Source organism: Asterias amurensis, chromosome 10 (assembly GCF_032118995.1).
Source record: "Asterias amurensis chromosome 10, ASM3211899v1".
Classification (NCBI taxonomy): domain Eukaryota; kingdom Metazoa; phylum Echinodermata; class Asteroidea; order Forcipulatida; family Asteriidae; genus Asterias; species Asterias amurensis.
In genome coordinates, this window is record NC_092657.1 from 13,952,498 (window position 1) to 13,980,187 (window position 27,690).

General features: G+C 37.0%; 2 protein-coding genes and 1 long non-coding RNA gene across 3 annotated transcripts in view; 1 reads left to right on the forward strand and 2 right to left on the reverse strand.

The window, feature by feature from the left end:
• LOC139942967 (uncharacterized) overlaps nucleotides 1–27,690 on the reverse strand; it is a 521,441-nt gene that overhangs the window by 473,086 nt on the left and 20,665 nt on the right. The window lies entirely within an intron of this gene.
• Nucleotides 1–27,690, forward strand: part of LOC139943390 (uncharacterized) — a 58,678-nt gene that overhangs the window by 23,632 nt on the left and 7,356 nt on the right. The gene's annotated exons all lie outside the window — the stretch shown is intronic.
• On the reverse strand, nucleotides 9,507–15,561 carry LOC139942965 (uncharacterized). Its single transcript, XM_071939788.1, has 6 exons — nucleotides 15,502–15,561; nucleotides 14,771–14,894; nucleotides 14,045–14,301; nucleotides 13,607–13,711; nucleotides 12,143–12,323; nucleotides 9,507–11,269 (listed from the first exon to the last, which is right to left on the reverse strand). The coding sequence occupies exons 3-5, from the start codon at nucleotides 14,193–14,195 to the stop codon at nucleotides 12,190–12,192; spliced, it is 390 nt and encodes a 129-aa protein (XP_071795889.1). The 5' UTR covers nucleotides 14,196–14,301; nucleotides 14,771–14,894; nucleotides 15,502–15,561; the 3' UTR covers nucleotides 9,507–11,269; nucleotides 12,143–12,189.

Below are 27,690 nucleotides of genomic sequence, written 5' to 3' on the forward strand. Positions count from 1 at the left end.
TACGGTTATTTTTACAGGGTATTTTTACAGGGTTGTTTTCACACGCACGGGAAACCTGTATTTTTCCGGAAACGATCCCGAAAAAAACAGCATACAACTTAAATTTACAATTTCATTGTTAAAAATATGTAAATAAACGTCGTAAAGTTAATTAACAACAAGTTGGCGTTAATTTACCTGCAAAACTCCGTCAGACCAAAAAACGTTGCCATGCTGTTATTTTATTGCCATAAAACTTGTATTTACAGTTATTTTTACAGTGTATTTTTTACAGGGTTTTTTTCACACTCACGGGAAACCTGTATTTTGCCGGAAACGACCCTGAAAAAAACAGCATACAAGTTAAATTTACAGTTTCATTGTTAAAAATATGTAAATAAACGTCGTAAAGTTAATTAACAACAAGTTGGCGTTTATTTACCTGCAAAACTCCGTCAGACCAAAAAACGTTGCCATGCTGTTATTTTATTGCCAAAAAACCTGTATTTTACGGTTATTTTTACAGTTTATTTTTACAGGTTTTTTTTCACACGCACGGGAAACCTGTATTTTGCCGGAAACGATCCTGAAAAAAACAGCATACAACTTAAATTTACAGTTTCATTGTTAAAAATATGTAAATAAACGTCGTAAAGTTAATTAACAAAAAATTGGCGTTTATTTACCTGTAAAACTCCGTCAAACCTAAAAACGTTGCATTGCTGTAATTTTATTGTCCCAAAACTTGTATTTTACAGTCATTTTTACAGTGTATTTTTACAGGTTTATTTCACACGCACGGGAAACCTGTATTTTGACGGAAATGATCCTGGAAAAACGGCCTACAATTGAAATTTACAGTTATAACTGTTATTTTCAATTGCAGACCGTTTTTTTCAGGATCATTTCCGTAAAAAAAAAGGTGTACTATGTAAATAAACGTCGTAATGTTAATTAACAGCAACTTGGTGTTTATTTACCAGCAAAACTCAGTCAGACCCAAAAAACGTTGCCTTGCTGTAATTTTATTGCCCCAAAAACTTGTATATTTACAGGTTTTTTTTACAGTGCAGGTAAGCACATTGGCTGTGTAGCTCGTGGCTTGTACAATCCTCTAGGCATGACGTTTACTCCGACCGGTGACCTCATCGTGGCTGATTCGCAGTCGGTCAAGATATTGCATCGCGTGTGAGTGTCGATGACGTCATGGTCGTAAAATTTCATTAATATTGGTGACACAAGGTAATTTGTCACTTATGAAGTTTTAACTTTTCTAGTTTTAGATTAAAATCTTTATTAATCTCAATAATACGAATTTAATGTCATTTTGGACAAAACGTTACAATCACAACGTACCAATCGCTTCATACAATTATAGTGTTTTATTTTCGCAAGAAATGCTTCTTTCGTTCTAGCGGTTATATTAATTGGGTGATTTTGTTTCATTCCATTTATTTCTTAAATACGTTTTAGTAAAAACATTAACCTACAAAGTACCAGCTTAAATGTGTAATATCCGTACCATTGTGTAGTTTTTTGTGAACTCTCAGTCTGGTAACTCTACTCTATTTTCCGGAGCCTTTTAAAGACATTGGACACTATTGGTAATACTGGACACTATTGGTAACTGTCAAAGACCAGCATTCAACATATGCATGCAATAAAAACCATATGCATAAAATAACAAACCTGTGGAAATTTGAGCCCAATTGGTCGTTGAAGTTGCGAGATAATAATGAAAGAAAAAACACCTTTGTCACACGAAGTTGTGTGCTTTCAGATGCTTCATTTCCAGACCCCAAATTCAAAATCTGAGATCTCGAAATCAGATTCGTGGAAAATTACTTCTTTTCAAAAACTACTCCACCTCAGAGGCAGCCGTTGGATAAGATTTAATATTATATAAATATCACTGTATACAATTAAACTAACCTGTTGAAATTGCATGGCAACAGGTGTTCACAGTTTTGAGATATCGCCGGAAATCTGGCGCAATGTCCAAGCAGGAAAACAAAGAAACTAACAAGATTCCACAATCTGAGAAATGCAACTGAAAATTTACACTTCTCAGATTCAACCAATGGGCGATGAATGTGATATATTATTACATAACCAGATTACTTCGAAGTGAGATGATTCTCAAAATGCTTTTTACATTTGAAAGCTAAAGTAAGCTTCAAGCAAACAGACTGATAACCAAACGTAAACGTTACCTTCAAAGTATGTTATTTAAAAAGAAAGTCAACGTAAATCACAATTCAGTCACCAAATAGTGACTGGATAAAACGGATTATTGTTTTTGAGGCAGCTTATTGTTAAGAAGCACATTATTGGTTGATAGCTTATTGAGATTGAAGCGTTTAATTTCGACTGACTGGAAAGTTCTTGGCTCAAGTCCAAGTCACGTACTTTGTTTTGAATGATATTTCCAACATCATTGTCAGTTTGAACGGTACTGAGACATGATTGGTCAGTTTGAATGGTACTGAGACATGATTGGTCAGTTTGAACGGTACTGAGACATTATTTTTGCGATGTACATATAGAACATTGTTTATCCAAGTGATGTTTGCCATATTACGGTAACTTTTGTACGCTTCATGGCTTCAGCCTTATCATAAGCGACCAAATACGTGAACGTGAACGTCAGAAAATTGCGTTTAAAAAATTTCAAATTTTTAGCATACGTGAGTTTACCATTTTTGTCACGTCAGGTAAGAACGTGCAGACGTCATACGTGACCATGCAATAAGCCCAAAGTGGTGACGTCACCAAGAAACATTACAATTTATATTCTTATTTGTTTCGTGCGCGTGCTCAGAAGGGCGTAAGAAATGGGAATATAACTAGAAGTCTGCTTCCACCTATTGTTCAAAAGTTTCTCATTTAGAAGATCACAGAATCGTGTGATAAACAAAAATAATAATAATAATAATAATTGAGAGTCGAGGGAGATTATAAGAGCATAATAATTGTTTTCAAAATGATTGTAATCATTAATTTATGTTAACTATTGAGCATTATTGAGCGCTGAGAGCGCTGTTTAAGACGGCTGTATGTTAACTATTGAGCATTATGATTGAATAAAGGCATCCGACCACTGCAGCGGCAGCTTAAAGACAGTCTCCGTCGCCTTTATAACTAAAGTCTCCTTTTTAGGGTTTAATTGTAAAAAAGGTTGACAAATAGAGGGACCGCCTTTATTAAAACTGGTCCATTGGCCAAATTATTGAACTTCAAAAAGGAACACGCGAGATTATTTCCATCCAAGATGTGCATCCACCATTCAAATTACTTATTATTATACATGGCTTTTGTTTTGATTATTTGTTGGTTCTTTGTATAACTTGCGCTTGATGTTTTAACTAGTACCAAAATAGGAGCAAACAGAAGTAACATACATGTATAGAGTGTAAGCCCACACAGTTTGATGGCATTAGAGGTGGGACGTGTTGCCATCATAGTTTGCCAAAATAAATATTTACCGAGACGCATAACGATAATTAGTCCCCAAAACGGACTTAACACCACACTATAAATAACACGCAAACACAACTAGTTAGTGCTTGTATTGTTATCAGTCAAGTGGTATGGTTGACATCGTCGGGCTTCTGGGAACACAAACAACACCAGTAGTGTTGTTGCCACAAATAAAAATTTCCATTTTAGGAAATGTGATGATCATGCATAGAGTTCATGGTGATGTTATGAGTTTTGTTTTTACTGTACAGGAATGTACGGTGCTCAATATCTACCACGGGTACAAAATTAATAGTTGAGAGCTGTCCTGTGTAGTATTGTTTGATATAGCTTTGTTGTGGGGGGGGGGGGGGCAGGGGGGGGGGCAGAAAGAGAAAGGGGCTAACTTCCCAAGCGTCTATGCAATTTTGAAGTTTAACTCGCCGTGCCCTAATCGTTTTTGTTTTTCCCACAAGTTTGACATTGTTCATCAACGGATTGGTCAAGAGTTTCATTTTATAATTTATAGGAGAGTGATTGGTAACAAGTATTTGTTAAGATGACATTGCCCTATTTTTGATGTATTTGTAAGCTGTCCCTAGCATGATCATATCCCCTTATTTTTATTTTTTTTATTGGTTAATGAAATCTGGATTCAAAGGAAAATATTGTCAAATCCACTTTGAATTAGTTAGTATAGTAAGGCTTACCGTAATAACATGTAATTAAAATCGCTAATTTAGTTGCGGTGATTCCGAAAAGAGTTTGCTCTGATCGTCGCCTGGACAATCAGCATACTGATCGAAACGTCGAGTTTCAAATCCGTCTAACTCTACATTCATAAGTTATCAAATTAAATTGAGCTTTTCGCAATAATTTAAAGTCCTATTCCACAACAATTGCAATGGTTGCAACAGGCCACCTTAGATTGAGAAACGACCCTTGTATCAATTGAACTCTATTAATACGGATGAGTTTTTCCAGTTGTGTGAAACTAGTGCAGTTTTTTTCCAATATATAAAAATGATTATTTGGAATTACGGTTAGTAAAGTAGTGCATTGTTTGTGAAGACATACTTCTAAAGTTTATGTTTTGGTCAAGTGGAATTCAGCTCAGCAAAGAAATGCAGCTTTACGCAGTGGGCATTTAGTCACAAATAAGTCTACAACTTAAGGTGAGCCTATATAGACTATATAATATATTTTACTTAAATTAACTTCAAATGTTGTGGACTTGTGACAAAAGCGTATCTTGGAACGTAAGCGTAGCTGTGTATCTTTGAATGTTAGCGTATGGCTTGACTCGGGATTGAAAGCGTACCTTTTGATGGAATTATAGCGTAACTTGAAGGAACGAAAGCATATCTTGGAATGTAAGCGTAGCTGCGTATATCTTGAAAAGTAACCATATCTTTTTGGAACAACTCATGGGAAATTGCGACTGCTTTTGATTGCTTAGTCGAGTCGCGACTACCGCTATTCAACCCACTCGGTTAATCGTGCTGCTACGACTATGTATTATAAAAGTAGTCGCGATCGAATTGGTTAACCACTTTTGTCGCTCACGACTGTTCACAACAACTTTTTACAAAACACCACCAGACATCATTTACAAAATTCTTCAATCATTTCAGTACGAGTTTTATTTTATTGCGCCTTCTGCAAACATAATGTCGCCATGGATGTTGGACAATGGGAGTTCAAGTTTTGCGACTAGTCGAAGTCCCAGCTATTTGAGGCACGACTATAGCCGAGTAATAACTTCCACTCGCCCAAGTAAATCATAACCTCAAAACTGTCAAAATAACATTTCATTCACATAATTCAAAATTAACATTTTGTTTGACAAAATTCTACTTTGAGGGAATTTGGTTGTATCATTATTTGTGTTTATAAAGGCAGTGGACACTATTGGTTTGGTATAGTATAAAACACTTTGGGAAACGGCTCCCTCTGAAGTAACGAGACCTCAGATTTAGAGTTTGAGGTCTCGAAATCAAGCATCTGAACGCACACAACTTCGTGTGACAAGGTTGTTTTTTTTGTGTTTTTTTTAATTTTTATCTCGCAACTTTTTTCAGATTTTCACAGGTTTGTTATTTTATGCATATGTTGAGATGCAGCAAGTGAGAAGACTGGTCTTTGACAATTACCAAAAGTGTCCAGAGTCTTTAACGTTTTATGAAAAAAACAAGTTTATTTACATGTCGTTTTTACGATCGATGGGCTCCGTTATTTGTGATTTTTTTCTGTATGAAACATTGTTTATTATGCTACTCTCACAATAACACCGACAAAATAACAAACAGCGGTATCATTACGTTTTGAAAACATCAATCTGTTTTAATTACCTGAAAACTCGTAACAAAATAGAAATTGGAAAGTTGCGATCATAATACATATCGGATTCGACAACCGACTGACAAACCCACGATGACAAACATGTATTTTGATGTCTGGCTCCCAACCCCTCTCAAGCTCACGGCTAGACCCGCAGTTCGTAGCGCGGGCGATTACACCTCCAGCCCCCCACGAGACACGGCATGGGCGGTACGCCTCAAGGCTTACGTTCCAATTGCTCCACGCCGTGGGGCTATACAATAAACTCTGAATTATTCTGAATGTTATAACCTTACGTTCGATTTTTGACCATTATTTACGATTTGTATCCACAGCCTGATAACATTTTATTTTTTTTGTAAAAATAATTATACTCATTAATAATTGTAAACAAAATAATTAAATTTAGTTCAACGAATCAGCTTTTCTACGGCTAGTAACTAACTCGGATGATCACGTGATTATTAGAACCAATTTGTGGTTTTTACTATCACTAAATGCTTAAACGGCTAAATTTGATGATTTTTTAGCGCCTGTTTTTTTTTTCCATTCCTGGAATCCATTTGAAGTCCTAACTATTTTATAGCCCAAATAGCCAAATTCAGCCGGTGTGTAAATTTAAGAGGCAATGCATGGTGAGGTATCAAGTTGGTTTGCTGTAACACAAAGAAGAAGAAGAATTTACAGCAATACACTATCTCAATGAACATAATCTTCCCAGCAAGGTGTTACCGCAAGCCAAAAACACCACCCGGTCTATGTTATGTTCGTTGATACATGTGACCAAATAGTATAAAATCTGACAGGTCAGGCGTTGAGGGTGTCATGGCCGAGCGGATAAGAGCACCGAACTCAATCTTTGGTGCTTCTGTTCAGCAGAGTGTGGGTTCGAAGCCCGTGCGTGACACTTAACTATAACTACTTCTCTCCACCCAGGGGTAAATGGGTACCTGTGAGGCCAGAGATGGTTCTTGTGATTGATTTAGCCAAGTAGCGCATGTTGAACAGGCTGCTTACTGCCCACCATGTAGCTGAGATGGTTTAAAGGGACACACCGGCTTCGTTGGGCTATTTAGGCTACAAAATACACTAAAACATGATTCTAAAGGTATTCCAGGAATGGAGAAGAATAGTTGCTAAAAAAAACATCAAATTTGGCCGTTTTAACGCATTTATTTTTTAAACGAAGGTCACGTGGGTTATCGGAACCACTTTTTTGGTTCGGATAACCCACGTGACTTTCGGAGAGCTTTACTTACAGCCGTATAAACATAAATTAAAAATAAATTACTACACCAAATTTTATATTTTTTTGTTACAACTATTCATGGATATTTGACAAAAGAGACTACGTATACAAGTTGCGGGTGAAAACTGTAAATAATTATGAAAAAAGGAACGTAATATTCTCATTCAGAGAGTCCGTGCAACGGAAGCGTGTTTTACAGCGCCTCGGCATGGAAGCAATCGAAACGAAAGCCTTGGGGCATATCACGTACCGCACATGCCGTGTCTCGTGGGAGGTGTAATCCCGGGCGCTATGAACTCCCAGCTTGCGGGTCTCGCCGTGAGCTTGGAAGGGGTTGGGAGCAATACATCAAAGTACATGTTTGTCATCGTGGGTTTGTCAGTCGGTACACCTCGTGTCGATTCCGTTATTTCTTATGATCGCAACGTGCCAATGTAATGCTATGTTTTGTTTCATGGCTCCTAATTTCTTTTTGTTGGGAGTTTTCAGGTAATTAAAACAAAATTGATGATGTCAAACGTAGGAATACCGCATTTTGTTACAATGACAGTGATATTGTGTGAGTAGTGTAGCGTGAACTAAATTGGGTTCTTGTTTAAACCTGTCACTAAACGCCAACATGGAAATATAACGACAATCAGATATTCTTAACTCACAACTTTTATTCAACTTCTCAAAAACACGTCCACTCGGGACAACATCAGCTTCAGAACAACTCAGCAATAATGAATACACGCTAGAAAAGGGCGCCAAACAACCAACCGCATCTGTTGAGAGAGATGGTTCTTGTGATTGTTAAGCGATAAGCCGAGAAGCGCATGTTGCACAGGCTGCGTACTCACCACCAGGGAGTTCAGATGGTTTAAAGGGACACAGCGGTTTCGTTGAGCTATTTAGGTTATAAAATACACTAAAACATGATTGTAAAGGTCTTCTAGGAATGGAGAAGAATAGTTGCTAACATAAACCATCCAATTTGGCCGTTTTAACGCATTAAACAAACAAAACGAACGTCACGTGGGTTATCGGAACAACTTTGTTGGTTCGAATAACCCACGTGATCTTCGGAGATAGTTTTACTTCCAGCCGCAAACAAATAAATTAAAAAAACAAATTACTTTATATTTATATTTAAACTTTATATTTTTTTGTTACAATTACTCATGAATATTTTGCAAAAGAAACTATGTAAAACAGGTTGCGGGACGTACAATTTTCATTCAGAGAGTCCGTGCAACGGAAGCGTGTTTTACAGCGCATCGGCATGGGAGCAAAAAAATAATGATAAAACAAAATTCCCTCAAAGCTAAATTTTGTAGAAAAATAAATATGTTTTAATTATGTTAATTAAGTGTTATTTTTGAGATTGTTGAGGTATTATTTGGTTACGTTCCAGGCTACGCAGCTACTCAGCTACCCAGTAAACAAAGGAACGTTAAAAACACGTGAAAAACACGTGAAATTCGAGAAAAGGTTTGGTGCGAATCACGTTCTTGAAAAACGTGAAAATCTCCTCGGAGGCGTTAATGCGTTTTTGCTAAATATTCACGTTATACCCTGAACGTGAATGTCACGTGAATTTCACTTCCATAATAACGTTACCAGTCCAATCCTAAAAAACGCGCATTCCAAACCAGAAAATAACGTAAAATACCCGTTATTGAATCGCTATTACCCTGCGTTATATTCACGTGTTTTATCCGTTGTTGATTCAAGTTTGTTTTACACTTAAAGGTCACGTTATGGTCAGCTATACAGATAACGTTTTTCAAAGCACGGGATAATCTCGTTGGAGGCCTCAATGGAATACACTGGACATTTCCTTATTATAATAACGTTATTTGCCGGTTGTTTATCAACGTGTTTTGGACACCTGATAATCACGTTCTTATTCTATTATAAAAGAACTGTTTTTTTTCTCATTTAATGAAAACGTCATTATCCCGACATATGAACTCCCTTTTTGCATACCTAATAATCACGTTCATAACTGGTTGTAGAAACCCCTTTTGTGCACGCCCAGTAAATCACGTTCTTAAAAAACGTGAAAATCTCTTCGGAGGCGTTAATGCGTTTTTGCTAAATAATCACGTCATACCCTGCACGTGAATGCCACGTGAATTTCACTTTCATAATCACGTTCTTAACTGGTTGTAGAAACCCCTTTTTGCACACCTAATAATAACGTTCTTAGCTGGTTGTAGAAACCCATTTTTCACACCTAATAATCACGTGTTTAACCCTTTACAGAAAACCCTTTTTGCACACCTAATAATCGCGTTCTAAGCTGGTTGTAGAAACCCCTTTTTGCACACCTAATAATCGCGTTCTAAGCTAGTTGTAGAAACCCCTTTTTGCACACCTAATAATAACGTTCTTAATCCTTTACAGAGACCCCTTTTCGCACGCTTGGTGTTCACGTTCTTAACCGGTTCTAGAAACCACTTTTTTATACCGAATAATCACGTTCTTGACCCGTTATAAACAGCCTTAACCAAACCTAATAATTACTGTTTCAGCCGGTTAGAGAAACCAATTGTTGAACACCTAATAACAACGTTATTATTCGGCATTAGAAATCCCCGTTTTCGCTCTAATACATGTAATCACTTTCTTCACCAGTTATAGAATACGGGTTTAGAATATAGAGCACCATTATTTAAAAATAAATTTACATTAGTAACTTACAGATCAACATTACAAAACGTATGCAAAACCTTTAATTTGTTTTACACTTTAATTGTTCACAACAAAAGTTAACACATAACCATAACTGTAACGAGATGCAAAACTATTCAGTCTCAATGAAAAGTTATTCCTAAGTATCCCACCAACTTTAACAAGTTTAATAATTAAAAATAAAATTATCCATTCCAATACACATTCCAAGGGATAATGACATCAGCATCCAAACTTCACAACAATGAAAATAATTACCAGAATTGTACATTCCTCACCAACATTTCCCTGCATATATGTTCATTTCCAAACTTGATGACTTTCCCTGAATATTTTTCCACTTAAAAGCACTGGACACCTTTGGAAATTCATTGTCAAAGAACAGTCTTCCCACTTATGCATAAAATAACAAACCTGTGTAAATTTGGACTCAATTGGTCGTCGAACTTGCGAGAAAAAGAAAAAACACACTTGTCGCACAAGTTGTGTGTTTTCAGACGCCTTATGAATTCGAGACCTCAAGTTTAGTTAAAATAATATTTCAGTGACAAATTATTTTTTTCTCAAAAACTACTTTACTTCAGAAGGAGCCGTTTCTCAACATGCGTTATACTATCAATAGCTCTCCATTGCTCTACACCAAGTAAGTTTTTATAACAATTTTGGGGCATTACTCAAAGTCATTGTTAGCATACAAAACTTACTTGGTAACAAGCAATGGAGAGCTGTTGATAGTATAAAACATTGTGGGAAACGGCTCTCTAAGAAGTAATGTAGTTTTTGAGAAAGTAATTTCTCACTAAAATATTTGAATTGAATTCGAGACCTCAGCTGAGGTCTCGAATTCAAGCATCTGAAAGCACACAAATTTTCTTCCATTATTCTCTCGCAACTTCGACGACCAATTGAGTTCAAATTTTCACAGGTTTGTTATTTTAAGCATATGTTGAGATACACCAAGTGAGAAGACTGGTCTTTGACAATTACCAAAGGTGTCCAGTGCCTTTAAAAGAAAACCTACTTACTCAGATGTTTAGATTGAGTTTTAATATTCCATCTACATCTACAAACATGAGTGTTTTCAGTAAACAGCTAAGCATAACTTCTCTTACAATTTATCAATTTGTTTCATTCTTTTTTTAGATAAGCAGGAAAGAATGCTTGTTTAATATAAGCTTCACTAGGGTTTTGAGTGTCAGTACAGTTGCTGTTTTGATTTTAAATCATAAATCTCAGTTAACTTCATTTTGACTTGCCCTGTACAGCTAAAATGCTTTGCTTGACATTTGTTTTGTCAAGTATTCCGTGGACAGCTTGCAAAATGAGTACCTTAATTCAGGAATGATCAATTTATTTCATTCTTTTTTTTTCTAAGAAGCAGGAGAGAGTGCTTAAGCTATACATCTTATGCTTCCTCTTCACTGGTGTCCTCTCTTTCTGGTACACTCAATACTGGATGAAGTTTGACAACTTTTCGCTTAGGATAAGCTTTAAGTATATTAACAAGGTTGGAGTCTAACTCTGCCTGTTGGATAGGTCTTTCTCTATTAGCTCTTGATGCCCCTGGAAATATGTAGAAAAAAACAAAACATCATTATGCCTGTTAATTTATTTCATGTTGGTTAACAATCAACATTTTGTCACACTAGTAAACAAAACATGAATTGTTTTTTTCCATTCTGAAATCCAGATGTGATTTGTTTCACATGTGGCTCTAACATAACAAGCTTCACAAAATTAAAAAGTAAATGGCAAGAACTTGGGAAAAAAATTATGAAAAAAAAATAGAAAATGAGGCAGGCCTTGTGTATGAATTTGATTAAGATACATAAAAAGAAAGTTGATATTATTTGGCAAATAAGGACACTGAAGTACTATTGAAAAAAAGTAGCACATAATAATTATGCTGCTAGTTTTCATTTTTTCTCCCTGAAGCAGTCCTTCGGTGAACAGGACCATCGAAAGTTTGGCGTAACAATAGGGTTGAAAAAATGTGGGGCCGGATGGCTGGAGTTTTTAAAACAATCAAAGAACAATGGAGCCCCCCTTTAAAAAAAAGGGTGAAAAGAAAGAACACCCACATAAGAGACCAAATGTACTTAACTGTCCCTTTGTTATAGACTCAACAAGGCAGTAAATATGAGGGCACACATACATAAACAAATACATGCAATCAGGGACATACTTTTTTGTTTGTACATTTTGGTCAACAACACCTAGGGTTTTGAATTTTTCCAACCAGGTACCTTTCCTGAGCAGGGGATCCTTGTGTTATAAGTCACAGGTTTGAATGTGTTTACCTGACTCTAGGTACATGTTTCTTTTTTCAGGAGTGCATACAATTTTAGGGCAAATTTTTATCACTCGCAGAAAGTATAGCTTTCGTTAATACGGTTTTTTAAGTTAGTAAAATTAATAAGTCGAGAGTTTACTTACTGATAATGATCGTATATAGAGCGAGACCCTGCAAGGATGTCTTGGCATCACACTTTTTCCTTTCCTGGCCACACTTTGAAAGCATTGCCAGTACTGGTACCGATGCCACTGCCTCTAACATTTTCCTTAGTACTGGCCTTGCCTCCTTTTCTCCAGCAGCCTTCACCACTAGATATTGTTTCTTAAAGAAAATTAGGCAAGCAATAAGAGAAAGGAAAACGTTTATTACCGTTTGATTCATGGTGTTGATTAGTTGTTGACTAGATTATTACAAAAGCGCCAAAATTGGCGGTTGCGAGCCTTATAACACTACAACACATATATAGCAGTAGTAGTGTAATGCTGGTGTTGAAACGAAGACAAAACCCGGTTTGTCCTTCATTCAGGGTTACAAAACAAATCGTCCCTGGATTTTGTATAGTTGATATCTAGATCTTCTTCATTGTTGAAATATTCACTTAAAGGTTCACGCTCAGTACATATATTGAAAAAAAACGTAATCAGGACAGCAGTGTATCTTATCAAAGGATGATTTCTTACCATATGGCTGCTAAATAATTTAGCATAACATGAAAAATGCCGTTTTCCCATAATGCTTTGCTGCTATAAAAGTGCATTGCCCTTCCCACATGTGGCAGCTCAAGTGGTAATGATGGCATTTTTAGATCAATAATGTGTGTAAGGGGAAAAGCGAAATCATACATGTAGGCCTGCGCCAACAGACCAGGAGATGAGAACATTGTGACAACAAAAAAACGTTTTGATGGTAATAAACATGTGCATCATATAAAACAAATTCGAGGACAAGCACAGAAAAATAGTAAAACCGGGACACACTCAAAACGTTCAAAAAGCTTTAGGTTAAGTATTATAAAATTCTTCCCTTGTACATGGAGAATCATGTAATGGAAACCAAGGCTTTAAAGAGCGTATGAGGCGTTAATATGTGTACAGTTCTTAATTATGGAGGGGGGTGGGGGCAAAGTCAAAGTGGAACAGTTGTTGGTAGGGGGTGGGGTTTGGAACTGAGGGAAGGTGCGAGGAAAAGAGATACACACTGCCCAGAAAGAACTAAAGCGGAAATAACCCTAGAGCAGGAAATTCGAAACCAAATCCGTGACAGCAACAGATAGGCAGAGAAAGGTGTGGGGGGGGGGGGGGGTTGAAAAGGAAATCACATGTTATCGGTGTGGTCTCTGGTAATAAACCATTCCCTGACTGTTTGGATGTTGTTTTTGTGGGAGACAAAGGTCTTCGTTTTCCAAATAATCATAGCAATGGTTAGAACAGACCTAATGTTTGATGTTTTAATGCATCTTCACAGAAGAAAGTGTGGCGGGGGGGGGGGGGTTGGGTTTGAGAAAAAGGAAGGGTCGGGAGGATGGAAGGGGTTGTAAAACTCACTAAAAAGAACCTTTTTTTCCGGAGCAAATATTTGAGTTATATATAGAGAATGTGACTCACCATGACTAAAACATCTACATTTTGTACGTGGTGAACGCTCTTCATCGATTGAAGAATACATCACGTCTGCATTGTGCATATCAGCATCGGTCACCAGTACGACAGCTACAAAGAAAATAATAATGAAGTGTTAAGAAATTTGAAGTTTTTTATATCAGACAAAACAAATGGCTTACTTCGTCGAGAATGACAATGATGACGTGGGTCACAACGAGTGTGAAACACACACACATACATGTAATTGTTTTAATAACTGTATGACCGAGGACGAAAACAGATTTTTAACAATTACTCGAGTTACTCTTCTATTTAAACAGGACATGAAATTTGTATTATTTTTATCCTTTTTTTAGATGTTAAATTAATTGTCTTCATTCATGTGACCCTTAACGTTAATTGGTTGCAAACATGTGAAATGTACTGGAGTTTACTACTTACATGTGTCCTCTTTCTGAAGGGATGCTCTCTCGTCAGATTCTTGTGTCTCGATGTTCTCCTCCTCCTCCTCCTCATTGTCCCCTTCCCGGCCTTCTTCGCCATCATCAATTCCTTTACCCCGCTTGTCACCATTCATTGTCTTTGATGACATTTTTGCTCCCCGACCTGCCCATCTTTGTTGCTTTCTTCTTCGGACTCGTATTTGTCTGACGTAGAGTTATAGCGTGATACGGCTTTATCAGCCTTCAGGTAAGTATCTGTCAAAAATGTGATGAAAATACTTTGTATAACGTCGGCTACAAACACAAACAGACAATCAATAAATGTGCCCCAAATAATTATAGTAATAATGTTCGGTTTTTATAAATTGCTTTATACACCGCGTCTCAAAGCGCTTCCAACATTTGTACCCCTGGTCACTGGGCCATATTCATTCCTTAAACCATCTTAGCTCCCTGAGGAGTATACAGCCTGTGCTGCCAAATATGTAGTGCACTAAGCTAAACCAACCACAAGAACCATCTCTGCCCTCACAGGTGTCCATTTACCCCTGGACAGAGAGAAGCAATTATAGTAAAGTGTCGTGCTCAGGGACACAGTTCTCACAACCGGGATATGTACCTGTATTCATTCCAGTTCAATGTGTTAAAAGAAAAAAATGTACCTTTTTTTCGAACGCAGAAGTATTACAAAATAAATGTCATTATGATTTGAGTGTAAACTTACGGAACCGCTCATGCAACACACGGACATGGAACTTTTTCCATTTCGACGGGTTCAGCTTTTTGTGGTCAATGATGAGTCTTTTGATGTTGAAATTTTGCTCTGGCCACCAGCAAAAATCCTTTCGCTGCGAAAAAATTTGAATAATTTAAAAGAAGGAAGAAAAAAAAAAACAGTTTAAGGTAATACTATATCTCATTAAAATGCATCTCCATTTTCATAAACCATTTAACGTAGGGGGCGAGTTGAAAGGGATAATATATCCCATCTAACTGAGACAATAAGATAATGTGATCATACGCACTATTTAGGCCTACAAAGTTTATCGTGAACGAACATAAAACGATCAATAAAATCACACTAACCCTTCCTCCATGCACTAAAAACACACCCGGCATAGCTACATGTAAATGTACATGTACATGATGTATAATATGTACATGTGCACAGTATAACCACATGGCCCGCTGCCACCCACGAACCACGGCACTCGACACACATGAACCGTTAAATCTTACGCGATACACAAAACCGTTGTTCTCTACGAACCTCTACAATTTGAATTTCCAAGACAAAAATCTCTCTGTATACTTCAATAGTATTAACAAAATATACACCCAGAGTAATCAGGAGGCAACTGCTGCTAATTTAAGTACATTTTAAAGTAATAAATACAAATGAAAAATATCAAAATCACAGATTTAAAAGTGAAAGTTTGAAAGAGTTTGATTTACCTGTTGGACGAAAAGCAGTCGTTGAGGTGAAAGGTCACTGGACCCCGCGAAACCAGTGAGCTAAAACAGTGGAACGTGTAGTAGATGTTGGATCACAAGCAGATTACTGCTTTAATGAACTTTAAACATGAAATGTACGGAGAGAATAAAAAATAAAATAAAAACGATCATCTCGCTGTGCATCGCACGAGGGCGCAAAACGGCAAAGGCAAACTTATAACTTACATAATACAATTAGGTCATATTATGACGAACAAATAATGAATAAAAAAAAAGCCGAAGTCATAATCATGTGTGCATGAGGGCGAATTGAAAAAAAAAAAAAAAAAACAGCTGAAAAACCAATACCAAATAAAATAGTTACAAAAATTGCGCAAATGCCCCGAAAACGAAAATTATTTCCAAATAGCGGGTACACTGGGGAAGATGGGACATTGCCTATAAACCAAATCAATTCTGGCAAACCCATCCTATGCATAACAGTTTTGTCCATAGCTGGTCTGTATGTGGAGGTTGCCCCTTTGCCGTTTTCTATTACCGTTGGCGTTGTTTCACGCGTCAGATTAAAAGTGCGGGTTAAAATCTTCCATTGGTAGGCCTATTATTTGTAAAACACAAGGTGGTTAGGTGACTACTTATTATTTTGTTTACAGCCTCGGACCTAAATAACTAAATAGTTCTGATAGAACGGCTGGATACAGAAAACAAGTTAACTGTGGAGAAACTGAAACCAGCTCTGCTTAGAAATAAATGATTAGGCTATCTCTCACACAGTTTAGGCCCTCTGTCCTAAACAGTAATTAGCTCGCCAAGCTATAGTAAGTTCGTAAGTTTTGTTTTTCTAATAGTAGGTTAATAGGCTGTCATATCCATTGGCTTTACTTGGGTATTTTGCAGTCGCCGCTAGTCAGGGGCGATTATTCCTTGTTTCACTTTTGTTCTGCCCTTATATTAATTAAAATCATTCAAATTTTGTGTTACAATGAATTTTATAAGCAAAATTGCCCAAATGGACTAACTGAAAAACGTCCGCTGCCGGAGTCAGCACCCGTATTGCCACACCCAGTAATTCACAGTTTAACTTAATTACAAACGTGTTGCTTACTTTTAAGATAATAACGGTATCCGTCTGTTTCTTATAGCAACCTCATATAACACGCTCAATAAAGTCGTCTGTTCTATGTCCTTACATAACCAAAGATTCCGTAGTCTTATATATTCAGATAATGGTAAAGAAAAAAACCCAGTTTCAGTCAATGAACTTTCGGTTGCTGGACGTAGTAGAAAACTCATTACGAAACAAAACATCTGGTTATTTTTACCAGTCGGATGACTATGACTACGTGTGTATTTAGTCAAAAACACGTCAGTTTAACCAGTTTTTTGTGGTTAGTCTTTCAACAAAAATAATTAGTGTTCTGACAACGTAATAGTCAGTTATTTGAAGAACCAAAAATCATCTCATTATTCAAACAGGTAAGCTGACTGCGTGTGTATTTGGTGAAAAACACGTAACTTTGACCATAATTTTTGTGGTTAGTCTTCATCCAAAATAATTGGTGCTTTGACAACGTAAAAGTCAGTCTTTAAAAAAAGAAAATTATCTCTTTCTTTAAACCGGTAAGATGACTACGTTTGTATTAAGTCATAAATACGTAAGTTTGACCAGTGTTTTTGTGGTAATTCTTTAACCAAAATAGGTGATGTTTTGACAACGTAATAGTCAGTTGTTTGAAACACCGAATCATCTCGTTATTTAAACCTGTAAGATGACTATACGTTCGTGTTTGGTAAAACAAACACGTAATTTTGACCATAGTTTTTGTGGGTAGTCTTCAACCAAAATAAATGATGCTTTTACAACGTCATTTTTAGTTCTTTTGAGGATCAAATCATCTTGTTATTTAAACCAGTAAGACGACTACGTTTGTATTTGGTGGAAAACACGTAATTTTGACCAGTGTTTTGTGGTTAGTCTTAATCCAAAATAATTGATGTTTTGACAACGTAATTGTCAGTTATTTTAGGAACTAAATTATCTCGTTTTTTAAACCGGTAAGATGACTACGTATGTATTTGGTGGAAAACACGTAATATTGTCCAGTGTTTTGTCGCTAGTCTTCAACCCCCCAAAATAGTGTATTGACAACGTTATTTTCAGTTATTTGAAAAAACTAAATCATCTCGTTATTTTAACTGGTGAGATGACTACGTTTGTATTATTTTGGTGAAAAACACGTGATTTTGACCAGTGTTTTGTGGTTAGTCTTTAACCAAAATATCTGATGTTTGACAACGTAATTGTCAGTTATTTTAGGAACCAAATCATCTCGTTATTTTAAGTGGTAAGATGACTACGTTTGTATTTGGTGGAAAACACGTGATTTTGACCAGTGTTTTGTGGTTAGTCTTTAACCAAAATATCTGATGTTTGACAACGTAATTGTCAGTTATTTCAGGAACCAAATCATCTCGTTATTTTAAGTGGTAAGATGACTACGTTTGTATTTGGTGGAAAACGCGTAATTTTGACCAGTGTTTTGTGGTTAGTCTTTAACCAAAATAAATAGTGTATTGACAACGTAATTGTCAATTATTTTAAGAACCAAATCATCTCATCATTGTAAGTGGTAAGATGACTACGTTTGTATTTGGTGGAAAACGCGTAATTTTGACCAGTGTTTTGTGGTTAGTCTTCAACCAAAATAAATAGTGTTCTGACAACGTTATTTTTAGTCATTTGAAAAAACTAAATTAATTGTCTCGTTATTTAAACCGGTAAGATGACTACGTATGTATTTGGTGGAAAACACGTAATATTGACCAGTGTTTTGTCGCTAGTCTTCAACCAAAACGAATAGTGTATTGACAACGTTATTTTCAGTCATTTGAAAAAACTAAATCATCTCGTTATTTTAACTGGTGAGATGACTACGTTTGTATTTGGTGAAAAACACGTGATTTTGACCAGTGTTTTGTGGTTAGTCTTTAACCAAAATTATTAGTGTATTGACAACGTTATTTTCAGTTATTTGAAAAAACTAAATTATCTCGTTATTTTAACTGGTGAGATGACTACGTTTGTATTTGGTGAAAAACACCTGATTTTGACCAGTGTTTTGTGGTTAGTATTTAACCAAAATAATTGATGTTTTGACAACGTAATTGTCAATTATTTTAGGAACCAAATCATCTCGTTATTTTAAGTGGTAAGATGACTACGCTTGTATTTGGTGGAAAACGCGTAATTGTGACCAGTGTTTTGTGGTTAGTCTTCAACCAAAATAAATAGTGTATTGACAACGTAATTGTCAGTTATTTTAGGAACCAAATCATCTCGTTATTTTAAGTGGTAAGATGACTACGTTTGTATTTGGTGGAAAACGCGTAATTTTGACCAGTGTTTTGAGGTTAGTCTTCAACCACAATAAATAGTGTTTTGACAACGTTATTTTTAGTCATTTGAAAAAACTAACTTATCTCGTTATTTAAACCGGTAAGATGACTACGTATGTATTTGGTGGAAAACACGTAATATTGACCAGTGTTTTGTAGTTAGTCTTAATCCAAAATAATTGGTGTTTTGACAACGTAATTGTCAGTTATTTTAGGAACTTAATTATCTCGTTATTTTAACTGGTGAGATGACTACGTTTGTATTTGGTGAAAAACACGTGATTTTGACCAGTGTTTTGTGGTTAGTCTTTAACCAAAATGAATAGTGTATTGACAACGTTATTTTCAGTCATTTGAAAAACTTAAATCATCTTGTTATTTAAACCAGTAAGACGACTACGTTTGTATTTGGTGAAAAACACGTGATTTTGACCAGTGTTTTGTGGTTAGTCTTTAACCAAAATAATTGATGTTTTGGCAACGTAATTGTCAGTTATTTTAAGAACCAAATCATCTCGTCATTTTAAGTGGTATAATGATTACGTTTGTATTTGGTGGAAAACGCGTAATTTTGACCAGTGTTTTGTGGTTAGTCTTCAACCAAAATAAATTGTGTTTTGACAACGTTATTTTCAGTCATTTGAAAAACTAACTTATCTCGTTATTTAAACCGGTAAGATGACTACGTATGTATTTGGTGGAAAACACGTAATATTGACCAGTGTTTTGTGGTTAGTCTTAATCCAAAATAATTGGTGTTTTGACAACGTAATTTTCAGTTATTTTAGGAACTTAATTATCTCGTTATTTTAACTGGTGAGATGACTACGTTTGTATTTGGTGAAAAACACGTGATTTTGACCAGTGTTTTGTGGTTAGTCTTCAACCAAAATAAATAGTGTTCTGACAACGTTATTTTTAGTCATTTGAAAAAACTAAATTATCTCGTTATTTAAACCGGTAAGATGACTACGTTTGTATTTGGTGGAAAACACGTAATTTTTACCAGTGTTTTGTGGTTAGTCTTCAACCAAAATAAATAGTGTTCTGACAACGTTATTTTTAGTCATTTGAAAAAACTAAATTATCTCGTTATTTAAACCGGTAAGATGACTACGTTTGTATTTGGTGGAAAACACGTAATTTTGACCAGTGTTTTGTGGTTAGTCTTCAACCAAAATAAATTGTGTTTTGACAACGTTATTTTCAGTCATTTGAAAAACTTAATCATCTCGTTATTTTAACTGGTGAGATGACTACGTTTGTATTTGGTCACAAACACGTGATATTGACCAGTGTTGTTGTGGTTAGTCTTCACTCAAAGTAACTAGTGTTTGTACAACGTAATAGTCAGTTATTTGAGGAACCAAATCATCTCGTAATTTTTACTGGTAAGATGACTACGTTTGTATTTGGTGAAAAACACGTAATTTTGACCAGTGTTTTGTGGTTAGTCTTCAACCAAAATAAATAGTGTTCTGACAACGTTATTTTTAGTCATTTGAAAAAACTAAATTATCTCGTTATTTAAACCGGTAAGATGACTACGTTTGTATTTGGTGGAAAACACGTAATTTTTACCAGTGTTTTGTGGTTAGTCTTCAACCAAAATGAATAGTGTTCTGACAACGTTATTTTTAGTCATTTGAAAAAACTAAATTATCTCGTTATTTAAACCGGTAAGATGACTTCGTTTGTATTTGGTGGAAAACACGTAATTTTGACCAGTGTTTTGTGGTTAGTCTTCAACCAAAATAAATTGTGTTTTGACAACGTTATTTTCAGTCATTTGAAAAACTTAATCATCTCGTTATTTTAACTGGTGAGATGACTACGTTTGTATTTGGTCACAAACACGTGATATTGACCAGTGTTGTTGTGGTTAGTCTTCACTCAAAGTAACTAGTGTTTGTACAACGTAATAGTCAGTTATTTGAGGAACCAAATCATCTCGTAATTTTTACTGGTAAGATGACTACGTTTGTATTTGGTGAAAAACACGTAATTTTGACCAGTGTTTTGTGGTTAGTCTTTAACCAAAATAATTGGTGTGTATGAAAACGTAATAGTCAGTCATTTGAAAAACCGAATTATCTCGTTATTTAAACTGGTAAGATGACTACGTATGTTTTTGGTGAAAAACACGTTATATTTACCACTTTTTATTTAGTTAATCTTCAACGGAATTCGCCGATGCTCTGACGACCAAATATTCACGCTTTGTCGGCACCAGTAATTTACAGTTTGAATTCACGTTAGTTGTTTAGGTGAAAAATAGGAAATTTTTACCTTAAAATCACTTGTCAATCAAACGTTTGTAACTAACTTCGACTATTCACGTGGTTAAGCGGTAATGTCGAAGGGGAAATATAACGTAAAAATTAGGTGCCCAGAAATCCTTACAAAAATCACGTGTTTGCAAGGTGACGATTTGGTTCGAAATTATTCATACCTAATTTTCACGTAAAATTCACCGACAAAACTGGTTACTTTTTGGTGTCTGTTTACTGGGTACGCTTACTTTCCTTCAAGTTTCGCTATAATATCAACACATACGTTTTCAAACCCGAGTCAAGCTACACTTTCCGTACGCACAGCTACGTTTCCGTTCCAAGATACCCAGCTACGCTTACCTTCCAAGATATGCTTACGTTCCAAGATATACTTACGTTCCAAGCTACACTTACATTCTAAGTTTTGCTTACATTCCGTCAAATTGCGCTATGACATCAAAATGTACGTTTTCAGGCCCGAGTCAAGCGAAGCTTACGTTCCATACGCAGCTACGTTTACGCTCCAATATACCCAGCTGCACTTACCTTCCAATATATGCTTAGGTTCCAAGCTACGCTTACTTTCTATTTTTGCTCACGTTCATTCAATTAACGCTATAATTACAAAAGGTACGCTTACAATCCTGAGTCAAGTTACACTTACGTTCCATACGCAGGTACGTTTACGTTCTAAGCTACACAGCTACTCAGCTACGCTTACATTCCAAGTTTGGCTTATGTTCCTTCAGGTTACGCTGTAATAACAAAAGTTACGCTTTCAATCCTGAGTCAAGTCAAGCTTACGTTCCATACGCAGCTACGTTTGCGTTCCAAAATACCCAGCTATGCTTACGTTCCAAGACATGCTAACGTTCCAAAAAATTTGGTAACGTTCAAAAAGATATGGTTACGTTCCAGTAACGCTATAATCAAAGTGTACGCTTTCAATCCTGAGTCAAGCTTGGCTTAAGTTTCAAGATTTGCATCTATATACGCTTACGTTTCAAAATAAATTCCAACAAGGACGCTTTTGAATCCCTCAAGATTCCCTTCCCCGGAGACAAACAAACATATGTTTGTGCCAAGCAAAATGTTTGTGCCACTATGCCAGGCATTATGAAACTGGGTCCTGGCACGTCGTGGCACGTAAAAGCCTCGATCGCATTTCAAACTGCATCATGGCTATGCGGTAGGAGGCATAGTTTATAGGGGCCAGGAAAGCTTTTTTGACTTGTCACTGTCCCTTCGTATTCTGGGCTAATTTATTTGTGTTTTTCGTGACGATCTTTAAATGTACGTCGAAACACGAATGTCTACCTCCATCGTCGAATGATTTGCCTGCCGCGTATATTTATGCTGGTTGTTTATAATACACGGATATACTGTATCCTTGTGTTGTGTCATAGTAAAACGTCGCTGTAAACAAAACACCAGTCTACTTGCAACATTGTGCAACAATGTCACGAAGATTTGACAGTTGCAACGGCTGGAAACACATATACGCTGGCCTTTTACCGTTTTTTTCTTTTTTCTTTTTTTACAGCAACCATCTATAAAACATTATTTATGATTATACACCCCTAAAATGAGTAAACGGTGAGTTGGTGTGTCCCTTTAAGGAATTAATTAAGGCACAGTGACCAGGGGTAATAATGTTGGAAGCGCTTTGAGACGCCCTCAGGGTGTATAAAAACTGGTTATTGTTATTGTTAATATTGTTGTGGAAAAAAATATCATGATTCTACCAGTTTATTGTAAGGATAAGTACACGCTCATGTAACGAAATGCGTTCTGGAAGCTGTATTCAGGCTATTTGGGAAACCAAAACACGTTGTTGTAAAAGTGTGCATAGGAAACCCAAATGTCACTGATTTATTTATTGCCCCTGAAGAAGTCTCTGGTCAGTATGTGCCATAGCCACCGAGATTTATCGGACAAATTTTAACATCCCCAAATTGAACTCAGAAACAAAGTTTCATCAAACCATTTGTTAGGGTGGCATGGTTGGCTTGTGCGTGAAGCGCTCGCCTCTCACCAAGGTGACCCCGGTTCGATTCCTGGCCTGGGCCATAAGTGAGTTGAGTTGTGCGTTGGTTATCTGTTGTGTCACGAGGGTTTTCCAGACCATCGGTTTTCCTCCCTCGGGAAAAATCTAGCCTTGCTCAAGGCAGTCGAAATATTCACTCCTAAAAAAGACCGCCGCTGTATAAAACCGTATACACTGTGCGTAAAATGTGTGTAACCACATCGCACGATGCCTCGTACACTATCCGCATGCACGGCCTCCGCATGCGGGTTAGTGGTACGAGTGCGAATGACTTGTGCACAGTAGTCGTACGGTGTGCGTTGAGCGATGTGACGGTGTATATGGTTGGGTCGTGCGGTGTGAATACACACAGTAAGCACAGTGTATACGGGTGGGTTTACAGCGGTGTCTTTTTGGAGTGAATAATGAAAAATTTAACAATTTCCATCTTGGCTGTGTTCCGTGGTCATAATGGGTTGATGTGGCTGGCAGCCAAAGGCGCCCTTGCATGCCTGCTTCCCAAACACGTTGCAGCCGCGTCCGTCGCAATTCAGCTGTAGCTGCGAGTAAGAATGTTAGCCCCTCCCCCCCCCCCCACCCCCAAAGGATTTGCTTGGGCTAATTACAATTTTACCGGCACCGTTGCATTCGGTTGTTTTGAATTGATTATATACGGTTCGAACTAAATGTCAAATAGTTTTCTTGATTTGCACATGTTGTCTTCTGTTTAAGTCATCATTTAAGTTATGTATTGTAAAATAAACTAAGAAATCAATCACTGTTGATGCTATTCTAATCGCTTCCAGATTATTGACGAATATTTTTATCGTGAAAAAATCGTGTGCCCCGAACTAAGAACATATTCCGATAACTAATTGTTCTAAAGACATGTTTCGGTCACTAAGTTAACAGAAGACAAGTTCTTTAATTTATCAGTGGAAATGTACATGGTATTAATAAGTATTCGTTATTTTGTAATATTTTCAATAATGAATACCGGTTAAGTTGTATCTGTATTTATTTATTTTTTTTATAGTGTACAGGAATTAAATATAATTGTACAAGAAACATAAACTGCCTTAGCCTCTATATCACTTTACACATATACAAATAATGAAAGGGTCACAACAGTATAACTATGAGGGTTTTTAGCAATGTATTTTGATTTGTGATTTTGTTTGCGTCTGACAAGACACAGTCCGCTAAGTCTTACAACCAAAATGTTGTAGGTTGCAAAATGGCGGTTGTCAAGTGTCGCTGGTTGCAAGGGAAAATACGGCCACGTCATAATTTAAAAGATAACCGATTAGCCTATTTATAGTTCATAGTTAATGATCCATAGCATTTTGAGCAATTTCCATTTAGGTTTACCAAAATTGTTTGTTTACCTGATACGTAACGAGCCATTGTCCTAATAGCCGGACTTTATGCCACGTCTGACAAAGCAAACAAACTGGGTCGTACTTGGATTGTCATTAGTCTCGCGATATGGTTCACACTGATACAGAAAAAAACAATGAGGGTAAACATACGATCATTAGGGAATATAATGATCAGGTAGGTCTATACAGTTTTGGCAAAGTGACAAGGGTATTGGAAGAACAGTGGAAGGGTGTTCCATATCTACCACGTGCATACATTCAAGTTTATTATTTATTTATTTTTATGAGCTGTGCTGTTTTCCTTTGTTTGTTTATGTGTTCCTCTTTCTTTTGGAACAACACAGTCATTCAAATACAACAACTAGATGTAACTACCCCAGTAGTATGCCATAAAGCCAGCGAATACTAAATGTTTTGTTGATGATTGCATCAATTATTACAAGACTGAGTTCCATAAACACACCGGCCAGATTTCATAGAAACAAATATTTCGCCATACAGCGTGCACCACTTGTTAAATGAAGTTGAAACTTCAACCAATACTTCAAATTTCAACAAGTTCATAGGCCTATATATAGCGACGGCTTTGAAATACGAAAACATATGCCTATGTCGTTCCGACACACCTATGTTCATTCATTTACACATTAGAAGTAGTGTTTTTAGGTTATTATGAAGATACACCAGGAGTGTCGAGACAGGGGATGTGTAAACATCAATATGTCGAGACATGGGGGTGTAACCGTGCCGGCAATTTGTGTTTCGATTAATTGGTCAATGCTTTGTGTTTAGAAGTTTGGCATTTATTGGTTTCAAGATGTTTAACATATTTATTTTGTAAACGCCTCCAAACTAAAATTGGTTTAATGACATTGCCCGTTAAAGCCATTTGACACTTTCGGAACATAATTTATTCCATGAAATGCTTTGAGAAAACATTAAAACAATATAAATTTTCGATAACGAGAATTACGGATTTATTTTAAACACATGTCATGACACTGCACAACGTGCATAAACAAGGGTTGGTTTTCCCGTTATTTTCTCCCGACTCCGATGACCATTTGAGCCTAAATTTCAATAGGTTTGTTACTTTATATAAGAAGTTGTGATACACGAAGTGTGGGCCTTGGACATCACTGTTTACCAAAAGTGTCCAATGGCTTTAAACAAAAAATTTAAACTTTCCACAATAAATTGTCAATCTAACCTAGTAGAAGGACAAAACTAATTTTAGTTAATTACTCGTTCAGTTTGTTTCTTTCAGAAACAGGTGAAACTCTTTGACAAGTGCGATTTAACATACCAATGACCATTAAACAAAACAAAACAAGCAATGCAACCTCTGGAAATGTTGTTAACTTTAGCAAACGTATGAAATCAACATGACAAAATTAGGTATACAATGTACACGTTTGCCGACGGTCTACTGCATGCAGTTATCAATGACATTCGTGTTAATTTGAAAGGGTGGGCATCGTACTGTAGGGTCTGAACAAATTCAAACGTAACTAATGACTTGGTTGCAACAAGCCACCTTAGTATACGGTATAATGACCACTTGATACGGTATAATGACCCGATGAAATATTGGACAATATTAACACGGTTGGGTTTTCTAGCTGTATGAAACTTCCACAACTTTATTCTGGTTCTGGTGGTTAACTGCACAATCTCCACATATCGGGATGTACACGTGCAGGTGACTGAGCAGCAATGATTTACATGAAGTGGGCCCCCCTGATGATGTTACTATGAAGCCCTATTGGTGCCACTTGACAAGTGCATATATTGTTTCACTGAATGAGATGTATTTCACAGCACCGCCACATATCTTGCGGCCGGCACTTATTATCTCGCGGCCGCCACTTATTATCTTGCGGCCGCCACTTAGTATCTTGCGGCCGCCACTTAGTATCTCGCAGCCACCACTCATTATCTTGTGGCCGCCACTTATTATCTTGCGGCCGCAACTTATTATCTCGCAGCCGCCACTTAGTATCTTGCGGCAACCACTTATTATCTCGTGGCCTCCACTTAGTATCTTGCGGTTGCCACTTGTTATCTTGCGGTCGCCACTTAGTATCTTGCGGCCGCTACTTATTATCTTGCGGCCGCCACTTAGTATCTTGTGGCCGCCACTTAGTATCTTGCCACTTATTATCTTGCGGCTGCCACTTAGTATCTTGCGGCCGCTACTTATTATCTTGCGGCCGCCACTTAGTATCTTGCGGCCGCCGCTTAGTATCTTGTGGCCGCCACTTAGTATCTTGCTGCCACAACTTCAAGTTGTGTAATTGAAAACAGGTATTGGGACAGGTTGTCATTCATAAAGACGTAAAGTCATGCAAAAGTTGTCGGTATTTTGCAATGTTGGACAACATGGAACGGGATTTATTAAAACAAGTTTATTTCCAGCTTGGATTAAATTACAGGGAAAAACTGTGCTCTTTAGCAGCCAATCATAGAATCATAATCAGTATGCGGACCCTAAAGCGTGAATTGAGAAAGCTTGGACTTTTCAGAAGAAAACACAAATCTGACTTGTTAGATGTTGCCATGTTTATTGTTAAAACTAAAACAGACCAAGGAAATCACCAAGGATACAGATGGCTGCATTCGAAATGTTTAAGTGGCGGCCGCAAGATACTTAGTGGTGGCGGCCGCAAGATAATAAGTGGCGGCCGCAAGATAATAAGTAGTGGCCGCAACTTACTAAGTGGCGGCCGCAAGATAATAAGTGGCGGCCGTGAGATAATAAGTGGCGGCCGCAAGATACTAAGTGGTGGCCGCGAGATAATAAGTGGCGGCCGCGAGATAATAAGTGGCGGCCGCAAGATAATAAGTGGCGACCGCAAGATAATAAGTGGCGGCCGCAAGATACTAAGTGGCGGCCGCGAGATAATAAGTGGCAGCCGCAAGATACTAAGTGGCGGCCGCGAGATAATAAGTGGCGGCCGCGAGATAATAAGTGGCGGCCGCAAGATAATAAGTGGCGACCGCAAGATAATAAGTAGCGGCCGCAAGATACTAAGTGGCGGCTGCAAGATATAAGTGGCTGTGCTGTGAAATACATCTCATTCAGTGAAACATACATGCACTTGTCAAGTGG